The sequence below is a fragment of the Aotus nancymaae genome, unplaced genomic scaffold (assembly GCF_030222135.1).
Source record: "Aotus nancymaae isolate 86718 unplaced genomic scaffold, 86718_ANA_hifiasm-v0.15.2.pri h1tg000003l, whole genome shotgun sequence".
NCBI classification, from domain to species: domain Eukaryota; kingdom Metazoa; phylum Chordata; class Mammalia; order Primates; family Aotidae; genus Aotus; species Aotus nancymaae.
Genome location: NW_026988414.1, coordinates 74,594,576 through 74,610,922, shown reverse-complemented (window position 1 = coordinate 74,610,922; position 16,347 = coordinate 74,594,576). Strand labels below are relative to the sequence as shown.

Below are 16,347 nucleotides of genomic sequence, written 5' to 3'. Positions count from 1 at the left end.
TATACTTGGATTTTGTTATTGCTTTCTTTTTAAATTTAATATTCTCTTATTCTTTCATATTTTTAGATGCAGCCCGGCAGGCCACTCATGATCATGAGGTAATTAGCCATCTGTCTACATAGTGCATATATATATATATAAAATAATATTGCTTTTTGAAATGCTGTTGGATTTTTTTTCTGAATGAATGGCAGGGTATTTCCTATCCCATAATTCAGATTAAATGAGATGCTTTAGCTCAGGGGTTCTAAGCATATGGCAGATACTGTGTGTCTGTCATTGAACTACAGCCCCTAGCCACTATCCTTTCCTGTGGTCCAAGAATTTTATTGGCTTTAAATGCCAAAGATGGCTGGAATTTGGAATGAGGTATAGCAATGAGGGCTAGCTGAAAGCTATAACTTGACCATAGTTTATCATCACCAAATACCTTAATCTGACTCTCAAAAGTTATTATTTAGAGAATCTAGCATTTGGTTAAAATGAACTGTTTGACCACAGTGTCGAAGAGCGCAGGTGACAGTATCTCAGTTCTTACAACCCCTTTCCTGTTCCCTCACTTCACTAGCACATGTTTGTATACTGGCCTCTCTCCTCCCACTTGGTTCAGCCCCATTGTTAGGATTTAGGCCTATGTTTCTGTGCATGTATGGGATTTAGGTGTGTGTGTTATTTCAAATTCTATTTTCTCCTTCAAACTTTTCTTGTTTCCTCCAACTTCTTTAACTCTCATGGCTCTCTATACTTCTCTTACATGCTTAGCTGATCTAACCTAGGGGTTTTGAGGTAATTCGAGGACCCACACTCTTTGGCTGTAATCTCTGTGACATGTACAGTCTAGTTTTCGTCTTTATATCCAACCCCATACCACCTAGCGTGATACCCTTGCCTGGAGAAGGTATTCTGTAAATAATTATTTTTGTACAAGAATCTATTCAAAGTTGACCTGAAATAACTGGGAATTTGAACAAAAATAATTTTTTACATGTATTTGGTTTTTACTAAATCAAGGAAATGTTGGTTACCTTAAAACATAGAGAAAAGATTCAGATTCACAGGTCAAATAAATGTTATTACCATCCATGAATTATAAAGTGAGAAGATAGTAAGTATTTGTATTTTATTCTTCAGATAAATACTATATAAATGTAATTATATATGACATTCTATGTTCTAATCAGGATAAAATGTTACAGTTTTATTTTGCTGGAGACACTTTGTATGTATTCTTTGTATTTTAAATCATAATACTGCAAACTTGTTATATTAGCAGACATTTGTATAATTACTTCTCTCTTTCTTTGTCTGTGTGCCAGCTATCAATATCATGAAATTTCCATACTTCTTTTTTCCTCTATTTTATACCATCTCTATCCTTAAACAGTTACCAAAGAGAATTTGAACACTAATCTGAAACATTAGATCTCACATTTTCTAGTCAGTCATCTGAATAGATGTCAATCATCTGACTCATTTCATCACTATGAGTTTTGCTGGCCAAACTATATGTGGCATTTTTGTCTTTGGTAAACTTGATAGCTGCAGTCAGAGAAGATATAGATTTAGTCTGCATCACAGAACCTGCTACTGATGATTTGAGAAGTGAAGATACATTATGATATGACTTTCTGTAATTTGATATTAATTTCTATGATTTGTGAAAAGAAGTGAGTCTCTGTGTATTTCCCTGTCACAGGATTAGACACGTTAAGCCAAACCAAAAAGGAGTAAGTAGATGGAGAGCCGGCAGTTGTTTCTTAAAAGGTTATACAGTAGGTTCTGTAAATCTATGTATGTGTATGCCCACAGGAGGATAAAGCTCCTTTAGTAAGATTGTTAACCAAATTAATGTCCCTTACTTTATCAATTTTTATTTTTCACTGAATAATATGTTTCCTAAATTAGGTAATTTTAGAACAATTGCAATATAAAAGAACTGATTTGAAAGTTTTAGAACTGTTTTTAAACACTGTTACCCAGTAATTTTCTTGCATATAACTTCTTAGTATAATAAGAGTTCAGAGAAATAGAAAGCAGTATAGGGGAAAAGCAGCCACAGGGGAGCCCATGGAAAAGAGTAATTGAAGCAGGACTTAAAGATGACCTAGGTTTTGTGGGGACCTCAGGGTGGATAAAAGCGCTTGAGCAGAGGTATGAGTAAGTTTTTAATAAAAGAGCAAATACCTTGCAGTGTCTAAAGACCAAAGATCCTAAATACATACTGATTTCCCTTTACTTATCCTATGAGGAGTAAAACACTGAGACCTCAGTGATCCTCTCAACTGACCACCTCATTTTGCCAGTGAGGAAAGTTACTTGCCTAAAACAGTATTTAGAATGGAAAGAATTACCCAGAATCACTTACTGAATTAAACTAGAGGCAGGACTGTGACTAAAACCCAGGCCTTCTCTGTCTCTTGGCAGCACAGTGCCATGCTACATAGCATAAACTTCACAGTGTTGAAAGTAAAAATGGGCCTGGTTGCCCAAGATGTCAGCAAAATTTGTTGCCAGTTAAGTAAAAAACTATTTGGTTTGTGTATAGTGAAGAAACGTATTGTATTCCTAAATGAAACTTGGATCCCTAAGTCACTGTTACCAAGGCAGGTACTGGAGAGGGCATGGAAAGAAAGCCCTTCTGACAGCAGTGGGGCACTTCAGGCTGGTACACAATATTAAGAGCATTTCCCAAAGTGAAAGGCTCTTGAGAGAAGCACATATCACACCCTTTGAAATTCTGACCCTGATCCTAGATCACAGCAAAATAGGTTCAGTTCAAAAAGGCCTCTTTTCTCTTAACCTCCACTCAATATATAAAATGGAAAACCAAAGTGAAGAATATTCTTGCTCCTCTCAAATCAAAAGGCAGCCCTCTAGACCCAAGAGTTAGCTAGTATTACTCTCAAGAAAGTGTCTGTATCTCATGTGAAAACCAAGATAGAAACAATAATTTTGTTTCTCCTTTAATTTATGAGAAATGACAAAATGACACTCGGCCTGAACAAATTAGACCCTTTCAGTGAAGAGGTAATCAAATCCTTATGATTTTAATCCCTTGAGCTATCCTTGGAGCAGCTTAAGTACATCCAAGCCCCCAGGAGGATCCTCTCCATGCTGAGAAATGTGCTCAGTAATGGAAGAGCACTGATGGTTTTTATTACCACTCTTCCATTAAGTAGAATTTCTCTGTTACCTTTCAGAGACTGAACAGTTTCTTTTAGTTGCTTTAATGTTTCTTATTTTGCGCTCTAAGAATCTGCACCAAGGGGCAGTGTGTTAATGCACCTATGTGATGCTGTCCTCTGCCCTTACATAATTAGCTTGGTTTGGACTGCTCTGGCAGAGAAGAGAAAAGATTGACGAGTCTGAAGAGAATCAAGACCTTGGAAAGGGATCTTTGTACAATGGTAATGGGAGCCAAGTATCTCCACTTACCCATCTAACTGGCAGATATTGAGACGTATAGCTAGGTAACTGATCTCCTGTAACTGCAGTTAAGCTGGAGACTGAATAAGATAGGATGATAATGCCTTAAGTTTTTATGCTAAGTCATCTGTGGACTTACGTTTGTATCTGTTATGCCTTGTGCATGTTGGGATTATGTGTCATAGGTTTTGTTTTTCTACAGCAGCCCAGTAACAGTTAAAGCATATGGGAAGCCAGCAGATTTGAAAGAAAGCCACTGTGAAATATGGCTGAGATCCCTGCTGGATGGAACCAGCCTTTCTTGTTCAAACATTAGTTCCCATTGAAATCCCCTAGGAACTGGCTTGAGGCAGAGCTTTGCATGTTGAAACCTGGGACTTTCAATTGATAGTTTTGTTGTTTATTTTCAAATTGTTCTGGGAAACTTTTCTTTCATTAGGAAGAAAAATATAAAGTAGAAATTAAGTGCTCTGAAATGACATAGTTTTTCAGATTCCATCTTAAGTGTCTTTCTTGCTCAGCTGCCATTGGCAGGTGGTTCACACAGCCTAGCCCCCTTACTAGGCAGCCACCATTATGAATACAGGAGCTTGCTCAGGTGTCAGAATTCCCTCTTTAGCTGTAAACTGCTTAGCTTTTCTACTGGGCACCAAGTCATTTTTGTGTTCAAAGATTTAAAAAACTAGTGGAGGTTGGGTGCGGTGGGTCAAGCATGTAATCCCAGCACTTTGGGAGGCCGAGGCAGGTGGATCATCTGAGGTCAGGCGTTCAAGACCAGCCTGGCCAAAATAGTGAAACCCGTCTCTACTAAAAAATACAAAAAAGTTAGCTGGGCATGATGGTGGGAACCTGTAATCCCAGCGACTCAGGAGGCTGAGGCAGGAGAATTGCTTGATCCTGGGAGGCAGAGGTTGCAGTGAGCCAAGATTGCACCACTGAACTCCAGCCTCGGCAACGGAGAGAGACTGTCTCAAAAAAAGAAAAAGAAAACCAGTGATGACAAGAGTAGGAAAGATACATTCTATCTAGCTTTAAACAATGTTTATAGGAATGAAATCTAGGTATTATATTTACATGGTTTTCATGTTATAAAGGTCTTGGGCTCTTCTTAAGATTTCACTATAGCAGCTTCAGTTCTCACTTCCTGCCATTTTACCACCTTCCTTATGGAAAATTTTGAACATTATGCCAAGACACTTAAAATTAATATTCACAATGCTTTCAACTTCATATGCATTGTAGAATTGACAGTCAGAGCATCTTGAATTATCGACTTTATTCTTAAGGATCTTTGTGGAATATATTTTGCAGTGGTCTTGTGAGGCTTTTTACTTTTTAATGGCTTATTGGTGAATTAATTTTAGGCTTTGTTATTTTGTATCTAACATAACCCTTTGCTTTCTAGTTTTTAGAGCTTGGTTTTTTCTGATTTCTTGGTCTTGTATATTTGTTTGTTTATTTTTCCTGCGTCTAAAGAAAATGTAGAAGACCCCAAAGATAGGCTGCCTCTTATTAGTAAATAGAAGTACCAATCGGATATCATAATTATTTTTCATGGCAGGCAGATTTCTGCTTAAAATTCTTATTGTCCACTCTGCAAATTTATATTGTGTAATCTTAGGGAGCATTTTACATGCATAACTAACAAAAGTGGGAAAAAACTACTCTTTCTCAATTCCTGCTGCAGTCACTTTCACAACTGTATATTGTTGACTATTCAAAACACAAGGCTAAGAAATGGCTTCAAATTCTCCATTAGGGAAATTTGTGTAAGTTTGTTTTAAGGTTTCTAATTGCACAGTAGTTGTACACCTGAGAGAAGTGAATACTTCACCTGCTTAAACTCTATGAAAGTTGGATTCCAGTGGAAAGGTGAATACATTTCCCCACAGACTCACCTGGACTGATTTCTGCTCACCCTTCTCTTTCTTTAAAGGAGACATCATCATTGTATCTTCAGGCACTATGATTTAATTTAGCTTCTATTAAGAATTAACTGTTTTGTTCCTCTTGATTCACAGAAAGAAACAGAGGTGAAGGAACGGTCTGTTTTTGACATCCCTATATTTACAGAGGAATTCTTGAACCATAGCAAAGGTGATTACTGAAGTTTCTTTCCATGTTTCTCAGATTTTTGACAGGGGATTTAGTTCTCAGAAGAAATTCATAGCTCAAAAGCAATGGTAGCGATATCCCTCCTTAGGACTAGTCTAGAAGAAGAAGAACTGCCTCTCTTTCACTCAATGGTAAAGGTAACTACTCAAAGACCAGTGAAGGAAAGCTAGGCCATTGTTGTCAAAGCTTCTTTGGTCTCTGGATCAAAGGAAATAAATGCAATCACAGATTCATTTGTTTTCAGACTCTTAGCCTGGAACCCTTTGTACAAACGAAAACTTAACATGGGAGTCCAAAATATAAAATAAGAGCAATTCTGATCCCACTGTAGTGAAGATTGGAACCCACAGCTGTGGTTAGCCAGTCTCCCAGGATCCCCCTGCAAAACCCCTCAGGCTTCTCATTGTACAGTTTTATAAAGCAAAAACTAACAAAAAAATACTGGGAATTGAAACTGTTACAGTCTTATGTATGGAATATATCTAGCTTTAAGAATTACAGTAGCTCTGGGGAGCCACGCGTTTCATTGCTGAAATTGCTATCTGGAATGCCGTAATGAGAATAGGGAGATGAGGTGTGGGGTAGCTAAATTAGAGGCAGCTAAGCAGAACGTCCCTATAAGAGTCATTGGGACTCCTCAGAGACTCCTTCTAGCGCTGCATGTGTTCTGTGGGATATATGTCCTCAGCTCGGGAGGCAGAGCTCCGCCAGCTTCGCAAATCCAACATGGAGTTTGAGGAGAGGAATGCAGCCCTGCAAAAGCACGTGGAGAGCATGCGCACAGCAGTGGAGAAGCTGGAGGTGGATGTGATCCAGGAGCGGAGCCGCAACACAGTCTTACAGCAGCACCTGGAGACCCTGCGGCAGGTGCTGACCAGCAGTTTTGCCAGCATGCCCTTGCCTGGTAAGTCCTCCTGCCTGAGGACCGTCAGTGACAGGGGTGTGTGTGTTGTGAGCAGTGGGGTGCTATTTATGTTTGTACTGGTGTGGAGAGGTTGAAATCTCCAGAGGAAAATTAATTAAAATACGTTCTTTCTTCTCCGGATTGGGTCATATAATAGAATGTCAGTATTGGCTAAAATCATCCAATGTTTCAAGGTCTCTGGTCATTCAAATTTTTGTCCATCTATTTTCCTTTATTTTAAGCTTAATTTGCTATTCAGAACACTGGAGACTGAGTAATAAATCTTGAGGAGAGTGCTTCCTTTTATGTATGTTTGTTTGCTATGTATTTGTTTTTGTTTTAACAGGAAGGAAGAGAAAACAAACACTGGTATTTCTTATATACGCTTTCATTTTGAGGATAGTCATAGCAGAAAGCTGAGAGTCTCTAACCTTCTGTTACATGCAGCTACTCATATATACTATACAGCAATTATATAGCCCATCTGTTTATTTAGAGTATGTGGATTAACTTCATTTCTTTGAGATGTAAGAGTCTCTCTTCTAAAATAAAAAGCACGTCTGTGGAGCAGACCACATTAGAATCACTATTTCTTTTAAATCGTGTTTTATGATAAAACTGAATAGTGAGAATTTTCTTACTTTCTTCTTATCTCACTTCAGGAAGTGGAGAGATACCTACAGTGGACACCATTGACTCATATATGAACAGACTGCACAGTATTATTTTAGCTAATCCCCAAGACAATGAAAACTTCATAGCTACAGTTCGAGAAGTTGTGAACAGGCTTGATCGTTAGGGAATGGTGAGTGCTCACTGATACTTATATGCCAGCATATCATCAAAAATAAGATGTTATCAGACTTTATCAATACCACTAAAACCCTGGGAGTACATTGGATGAACGAGTTGGAGACTTGGTTAAGATTCCTGTTGCATGGTTGTTAAATGTAGTAAATAATATTAGAAAACAGAATCACTTAGTCCCAGCTACTTGGGAGGCTGAGGTGGGAGGATTGCTTGAGCCCAGCAGTTCAAGTCCAGTGAGATCCTATCTCTAAAAATAAAAGGAAACAGAATCAAGACAGTTTTTTCTCATGCTTGCTTCAGAATGGTTTAATGGAAAGAGCATGGTCTTTGTGCTTTGACCCCAGTTCTAGCTTTGTCACTTACTAGCTATATTCTTGGGCTTTAGTTTCCCAAAGGGTTTTGAAAAGTGAGTAGAAAACTTAGAGGAAATTATCCCTACAACAGCACTCAGAACAAAATAAATATAACTTAATTTTTAATCTTCCTTTTCTCTGGAAAATACTAATGATAATTTAGAAGTAGTCGGTGAGGCATTGTATATTTGTGAGCCTACATAAGTAGGAAACTTTTATATTCACCACTCAATAGCACAGTGACTGTTGTCTGTTAAATGTTGATGTGAACTCACAATACAAATAGGTAATTACCTGGTTTTAATAGATGAAAAAATAAACTCTTCAGCCAGTGCAATGGCTCATACCTGTAAGCCTAGCACTTTGGGAGGTCAGAGCAGGCAGATCGCTTGAGCCCAGGAGTTCAAAACCAGTCTGGGCAACATGACAAAACTCCGTCTATAAAAAATACAAAAAATTAGCTGGGCATGGTGGCATGCCCTTGTGGTCCCAGCTACTTGGGAAGCTGAAGTGGGAGGATCACTTGAGCCCAGGAGGTTAAGGTGAGTCTGCAGTAAGCCATTATTGCATCATTGCACGCCAGCCTGGGTGACAGAGCAAGACGCTGTCTCAAAAAAATTTTTAAATAAACTCTTGGTGGGGCACAGTAGCTTATGCCTGTAGTCCTAGCACTTTGGGAGGTTGAACTCCTGAGCCCAGGAGTTCAAGACCAGCTTGGGCAAAATAGCAAGACCCTCTGCCTTAAAAAATATATATATGGAAAAAATTAGCCGAATCTGATGGTGTACACCTATAATCCTAGCTACTCAGGAGGCTGAGGAAGGAGGATCACTTAAGCCCAGGAGTTCAGGTTTCAGTAAGCTAGGTCACCCAGTGTATTCCAGCCTTGGTGACAGAGCAAGACTCTGTCTCAAAAAGAAAAAGGAAAATTCTCAATAAGCAAAAAAGAAAGGATAGAGAAAATACGTTTTTAAAAATATATATTCAACAAATGAGCAGAAGTATTTATTCTTTTATTGGGGAAAAAAAATTTTTTTTTCTCCATTTCCAGAAGGGATCTACCCATGTACACTTTTTGGTACTAATGGTCATTTCTTAAATGGAATTAGTATTTGTTCATTCAAATTCCTAGAGATAGGATATCCTTCTAGTATGCCATCCCACCAAATGGGCATCCCTTTGCTCTATTGGTTAAGTTATTCCATACCTGCAGACACATGAACTGTGTGGAAATTTTAAGGTTGGACCCTACAGTGAGGTGGCTATATATGGATACTAAAACGAGAGTCAACAGCAGGATATGTTGTTCCTCAGAATGACTGGTCATGGGTTTGAATCTTTATTCATCCTGTGAGTACATGAGCACACTCATATACATAATGTATATTCTGGCTTGGTTTGGTTGAGCAACATATATAAAGATAAATAAAGCCCATGATTCTTTATCTAATGAGGCAACATCTGCTAGTAGAGACAAAGGCAGAGGTCTTTATACTTCTTGGTGATGCCCTTGGATGGTCACTGTACCAGGCAATTCATCATATTTTAGCCTCAGCTATGCTCTGATGGGGAAAGGATTACCGTCCTTCCAGTGAGTAGCCAGATGGAACGGACTGAACTTCTTAGAGATGGCTGGACTCCCTGCAGAATAAAGAAGTGGCATTACTGCTGCTGCTTATGAAGGGAACAGCTTGTAAATCTAGGCCTGGGATTTTCAGGAGCTCATCATCCTTCCCATTTTACACAGTGTTTTCAATTAGCACTCTTGTAGGCTTGAAAAGTGAGAGCTGGGAGAAACAGTGTGGAAGATTGTGAAAGAAAACATTAATTGATAACATGGTGTCTCTTCACATAAATATAGGATACTTAATTAAGTATTGAACCAGAAGTGGTTTTCCATTTTGAGCATTTTCCCAGTAAGATTTTCCTAAAGCTTTGTTCATCTTAAGAATATAAACTGTATTATTTGCTTTCTGAAGAGTCTTTGAAAATTAGAATATTACTGTTATCCTTGATTTTAACTTACAAATATTTTGCCCTTGAAAAAAATAACTAAAAGTGTGAACTGTTATATTACTACAGATTCTTACAGTCTAGCCATGCAAACATAACTAACAATAAATGGTTCCCCACACCCCCCAAAACTGTCAAAGGAAACAATTACAAAAACTGTGATTAATACTAGTTTGGCCTCATTATACAAATATGTACAGACAGTGAGGCCTGATGTCCTCAGCACTCATGGTGCAATTAATTACTCTGACAAGAGTTTGGCAAAGGTTTCATCCACTGTCAGGAGCCAATGAGGGAAGGGAAGCTAATGGTCTACAAGTTTCAGAGGAGCGTATTAGAGTTGGAAGGGACCTTTAGAAATCCAACATTTTATATACGAAGAAACTGAATCCCAGAGAGGAGAAACATCTTGCTTGAAAATACCCGCATACATGAATACAGAATCCAAGACTAGAACCACAGAGATCTAAACTCTCATTCACTGGGTTTCTAAAACATTGCTCTAAGGAAGCGGTGGATGGCAGAAGGGGAAAGCACTGAAACATCCTGAAATTGAGCATTAAGATACATAGGAAGTTAATAGAAAAAAATTACAATCTAGTAATTATAATGTATAGAATCTTAGCCCATCTTAAAATTATTTTGATAAATATACAATGGAAGAATTACCCTACCTGTGTCACATTTCTTGTGGCTGAGTAGTGCCTAGAGACAGGTAGAGCCAGGAGGAAGTCATAGAGGTGATTTTAAATTGAAAGGTGACTACCTTAGCTAAACTACTAAAATGCATATGTTGCCTGACTTCAATGATAATATTTGGCTGTTTGAGTTTGGGAAAGAAAAATCTTTCTTATGTGACTGCATTTTTATTAATATGAGAAATGTTCTTGATTATATGTATATAGTATGTCTCTATACATGCAGATATCCTTAGGTTAACACTTGAAGAAAATTGGTTTTGATTGACAATACATTCTTCGGACTAAAAAGTAGGGTACTCATTTTCCCTTCTCAGATTTGTCCCCGATAGTTGCTTTCCCGTGTTTAGCTGTTGATTTTCCTACCTCCCATTGTTGCTGAACTGGAGCAGGGCCATGTTTCTCATTGAAATGTTATGTGAAACATCTCAATGAGGTTGCCTGCTTGCAGCTTTATGGGTTATTTAGTTTACATACACCCTGCACTCACCTTAACCCTTATGAAACCAAAGCATTTTTTAAATCCATAGCGCTAACCCTTCTGATTAATACTTAAACTTTCTTGGTGTTATTCTCTTTGTTTGTTTTTGTTTTCTTTTGTTTCCCTGATTCTGCAGGTTCTTAGAGCTCCAAGATGTTCCATAAGTGTTTTTACTTGTGAGGAATGAGAAGCCATCCATGGAAATTTGAACTAAGTTGGGGCAGGGAAAGTGTGCAGATCCCTTTGCTTGTGAAAGAATTATCCGTGAGTGAAAGGCCGTCATCCCAGGAAGCCATATGAGGGAGCAGCAACATGTGTATGAGCTTCCTGTGGAATTGTCCTCATGTGAGACTTTGAAAGTATCCAGCTACTCTCCCCGGTCTTCAGGTCCCTATCATTTCCATCTCTCTTAGAGTGGATCTGCATATCTTCAGCTTACTAGGTGACCCTGATGCTGACATCCGCTGCTGCAGAAAGGAAGACTTCTCATTGTTGCAATTTTGCTTAGACCCTTTTTTCAGTGGAGCTCCAGTTTTGTTACCTAGCTGTCACTTTTTTAAATGCCTCTGGGGGTCATTTTTGCTTTCTTGGCACCCACCAATTTATACATCTCCATTTTCTGACCTCTGGACTTTGTTGCTCAGCAAGGTTCTGAAGGAGAGTTTCTTGCATTGGACAGGCCCAGTCTTCTCCCATCATTGCCCTGCTGTGACTCCAAAGAAAGGAGCTTCTTGTTGACAGTGCCCTGTGGAGCAAGGCTGTGTTTCCTACCCCGCACGGTGCTCAGTGGGTGCCAGCCCTCAGTGTGGCTTTGTGATTCCTGCCCTAAAGGAGAATGCTCTTTCCTTCCTCGCTGGTACTGCCTGCTGTTTTCTAAGCATTGCTCCTGCACAGACATGGAGTCCCAGCCCCAGCAAGGCTCTTCTGTTCCCATCTGTTGGCAGTGTCTTGTGGAGCATTTTTGCTGAGGAAAAGGTCACTTGTAAACAGAGGAGAAAGGGAAAGAGTACAAAGCCCAAAGTTTATTGCAAGTGAAAACTGAGGGAATCCCTGTCTTCTTTTGGAATAATGATTCATGGATCTACATAGGTGGAAATATCATTCAAAATAGTCTGTTGAGCTCACAGAAAAGGCCCGAAGAATTCTTACGTCCTTTGTCTTCCTTCTGTACCCATTAACTGCTGAATCCATGTGAAGAAGACAGGCTTCCTTTCCTTCTCCCTCCTTAGTGATTTTTTTCTTTAATAGCATAAGTAAAGAGGTCTTTTTGGTTCATTTTTGTTTGTTTTGTTTAGAGATAAGGTGTCGCTGTGTTGCCCAGGCTGAGTGCAGTGGCTATTCACATATGCTATCATAGCACATTACAGCCTCCAACTCTTGGGCTCAAGGATCACACCTAGCAGTTTCTGGTTCCTTTAACAGCAAAAGGAAAGAGAGGTTCTGATTCTTACCTCAGGGTTTTTTGGTTGTTTCTTTTTCTGTTTTTTTGACACTCTAGAGCACAAGGCTAAAGGTTACAGCTGAGATCTTTGGAACCAAAGCAGAGCCCATTGTCTGGGCACCACACCACTGCAGGCAGGTGGATAGAAGTGTGGCCCCTCTCACAATATGCCTGGAAGTCAGGGTGTAGGCAGAACTCCCTGTCATGTTGCTGTACCATCCTGGCTTCTCAGCATCTCCTTGCCTGTTTTCTTTATTAGTCCAAAGGAAAACAACAACAACAAAATCCATTTTTAAAATATCTTATGTGAACATACATCAGATTTCCATGTGCTGAAACCCACATACCATCACTTTGCAATTTTTTAGAATAAGAATCCATTATTATCTATTGTTATCAGCCTAGCCAGCTCTCCTGCTCTTCTGTATTTTCCTATTTCCCTGCCATCATCTGCTATTTCTGCCACTTCTCTTAGACTCCTTGTCTGCTAAGTCCAAGCCACAACTCACTGTCTGTGGCAGAAGGACATCCAGAGCCCATTGTGGAGGTTTGTGTCTTCTCTCTGCCAGATGCTTTCTGTCCTCTATCTTCCCCTCATATTTCTGTTTCTCATCTGTGTTCGGTTTTGTGCAGCATTGTTAGCACTGCTTTTGTGGCCAGAAAAGGCTATAATGTGGTCCAGGATCATCATTCTCCTGACTCTAGATGGGACACTAAGACAGTGACTAGAAACATTTGCATATTCAGAAATACATGAGATCTCAAGAGAACCTACAGTATGAAATCATTTTCACAAAATAAGCAGCTTGTTTTTGAAATGCTCTCTTTCCCAATAACTACCCACCTGACTCTAGGATGATGCTAGGATGCAGATGCGACAAAACTGTCAGTACCTATAGAGCAGGTCTATGCCACCTCCTGTCTCCTCTGTGCTCAGTGAGGAAGGCAGTAAATGAAGTTACAGGCTAGCACAATACCTAACTCATGTTTCCCAGTTCACTTGTAGATATTACTATATGTTTATGTTCGCAAAAAATAAGCTGTTTCCTATTCAGTGTTACAGATTTCTTTCTTTTTTTAATTAAAATACAAGGAGCAGCTTAGGAAGGGGAGACAAGGTATTTTATTTCTGACTAATTCTAGAAAAAACTTGTATACATGTGTTTGGAACTGTTGAAATGCCAAGTTTTCTGTATAAGTGTTTTTGTAATTAAACTTTCAGATTTTCTTTGTTTTTTAAGAAGTTGATATGCTTGTTTGACATTTGTCTCATTAAAACTTTTCTATGTTGAATTCACCTGATTCAATTTTACTTTCATTGTAATAAAAAAAAAAATCCTACCTCTGGCCAGGCATGGTGGCTCACACCTATAATCCCAGCACTTTGGGAAGCCAAGGTGGGTGGATCACGAGGTCAAGAGATCGAGACCATCCTGGCAACCATGGTGAAACCCCATCTCTACTAAAAATACAAAAATTAGCTGGGCATAGTGGTGCACACCTGTAGTCCCAGTGACTCGAGAGGCTGAGGCAGGAGAATCACTTGAACCTGGGAGGCAGAGGTTGCAGTGAGCCGATATCGTGCCACTGCACTCCAACCTGGTGACAGAGCGAGACTCCATCTCAAAAAAAAAAAAAAAAAAAAAAAGTCCTACCTTTGTTTTTTCCTCTTAAAGACTTTGTCAGCTCTACATTAATCATCACCTCTGTTATGCTTTTAAAACAGTAACACATTCATTTTACTAATTGCTACTTCAAAATGTATCTTTACCTGTTGGAGAAGTCAGCTCCTTTAATGTATGCTGTAACAATACAGTGAATTCCAATTCATTTTAATATAGCAGTAGTATTCTGGAGACAACTTAAAAAGATGTCTAGTCAGTGACTCTGATGTCCACTTTATAGATCATTTGATTGATAGAAGAAAGGAGATGTGCTTAAATACTTGCTTTTTAAAAATAACCAATCGAAATCTTTTTAAAGGAAATTTGTCACTTATTTCTACTATACTTTTAAAAATCCTAGGGGTGAGGCAACCTGGCTTCCAGAGCCTGCTGATCTCCAAGCAGCCAGTTGTGTGGCATTGGGCAAGTCTTGATTTGTTCCAACTCCAGTTTCCTCTTCTCACATGACACATGCCTCAGCTCTCCTGTACTGTTGTAAGAAGGATAGAGTTAGGTAACAGAATCCACCGCGCTTTGGAGGACAGGAAGATAGGAAGTATCTGTTACGTGATTGCCAGTAATTATCAGGGTATCTCAGGATGGTGTTTGACTACATTCAACAGCACTAGCAGCAGCTTAAATAAGAAGTGTGTCTTTCTCATAGAAAACTGTGCCAAAGTTAGGCAGTTCAAGGCTAGTATGGAGGCTTCTGTCTGTACCACAACATGATCTTTCTCAAGGTCACCACGTGGTCCAAAATAGCCACTTGACCATCAGCCGTTGGTTAGAAATTCCTGGCAGCCTGAGGAAAAGAGGGCAAGGACAAAATGAGCAAACCTAGCTGAGGCAGGGCCTTCTAAAGAGTCTTCCTGGAAATCATATTCAACACTTTCACTTAATTTGGCCAGAACTCAGTCATGCGACTATAGCTAACTGTAAAGGAGGCCAAGAAATGTCATTCTTGCATGGATGTTACTGGGCCCAACAATATACAGGTTTTAGTAAGGAAAAAGGAGAAAATGGATATAGAGTAGGCAACTAACGTTAATTTCATAACCATGCGTGACTTCATGTTTGCACTCTAATCACCCCCACCATGTTAGCGAATGGAGTGCATTATCTTGCCTTTGTCTCTTGGCCATTTGAGAGTGACCACGTACTTCCTCGACACTTTGGTTTCCCCTGGAGAGCCAGAAGGCCAAAAACTAGCTTCCAAGTGAGTTGGCGTTTCCTGTTCCCATCTAGCTCTTCTCCTACCCTGCAACAGCTGCTGGCCAGTCTTGTTTATAGAAGTCAAACAGGTGCTAATACTTCCCCTAGTTGTTTGTTCCCTTTCTCCAACTGCTCAGCATCTGCTGAATTGAAACAACACCAGGATAAGCCTTCCCTAAGGGTGGGGAAATTGAAGTATTGCTTAGTGGAAAAGCTTCTAGCTACTTCCTGCCCTCTGAAGGAATTTCCTGCCTTGCAACTGAGAGTTCCAAGTCAGGGGCTTTTTCTTTGTTTTATTTATTTACCTTTGATACATAGCGTGCCCTCAGATAGATACTTCAATATCTATGGATATAAACAGTAATTGATATGCCAGCCCATTAAAGAGATCAGGACTGAGAGTCAGACTAGGTGAAAATGTTAATACATCTGCTCATCCAGAAACCTTTTCAGTTTAGTGTTCATAGGACTATGTGTCTACAGGGAGAAACTTTTGCCAGAGGTAGAAATGTAAATTCTCTTAGCTTAGTGAAATGCAAAAGGAGGAGCCACAAGGAGATAGGAGTGGCATTGGGAAATTAAGTGCATGGCCAATGCAAATTTTCCAGATAGAAGGATTTTTATAAACCACCTGCAATACCAGATCAGTGGGAGCATGCCTTATATGTTTTCGTGGGAATATGTATGGTTCAGTATAAGAGTGTTCTCTTATGTGAATCTCTCTCTTACACACACCCCATGCAACAGTTAAGAGCCAGAGTTTTTTATACCAACTTCTTTTTATTTCACTTTAATTCACCCTTTATTTGGGACCACAAAGGCGTTTATAAAACATGGTTTCTGCCCTCCATAGTTTCTGATAGTCTAGTGGGAAAGACAGACATGTACATTAATAGTTCTAACATAGGGCAGCTTGTATTAATAGCTTTAATAAAGGCGAATAATTTTTGGAGAGTGAAAGAATTACTTGAGTCTTACCTGATGAGATATTTTTCCATAAATGCAAAAGAGTTTGCAAGGGGAGTAGGTCTGAGTCAGGGTGGGTGATCAGTATCTTAATAATTAATAAGTTAATAAGGACTTTCTCTGGAATATAAATGAAATAGGAAAATCTGAACTGATAGCCATCAGTTTTTCTGTTAGAGGTTGAGGTAGCTGAAAGGTCAGAACAGTTGGATAAATTGTAATTTAGACAAGCAGTTTTTCAAAGTGCAGTTTTGACTCATTAAT

The 16,347-nt window shown here is 39.2% G+C and overlaps 1 protein-coding gene across 4 annotated transcripts in view; it reads left to right on the top strand.

Moving 5' to 3' along the window:
• The window catches only part of HMG20A (high mobility group 20A), a 70,373-nt gene extending 58,644 nt beyond the window's left edge, over positions 1 to 11,729 (top strand). For all 4 annotated transcript variants that reach the window (XM_012457676.3, XM_012457675.3, XM_064382905.1 and 1 more), the window contains 5 exons: positions 67 to 98; positions 5,448 to 5,523; positions 6,230 to 6,445; positions 7,108 to 7,250; positions 10,937 to 11,729. In XM_012457676.3, the coding sequence (XP_012313099.1) occupies positions 67 to 98; positions 5,448 to 5,523; positions 6,230 to 6,445; positions 7,108 to 7,244 (461 nt within the window). In that variant the 3' untranslated portion in view covers positions 7,245 to 7,250; positions 10,937 to 11,729. The remainder of the gene's footprint in view (positions 1 to 66; positions 99 to 5,447; positions 5,524 to 6,229; positions 6,446 to 7,107; positions 7,251 to 10,936) is intronic.
• The last annotated feature ends 4,618 nt before the right edge of the window (positions 11,730 to 16,347 follow it).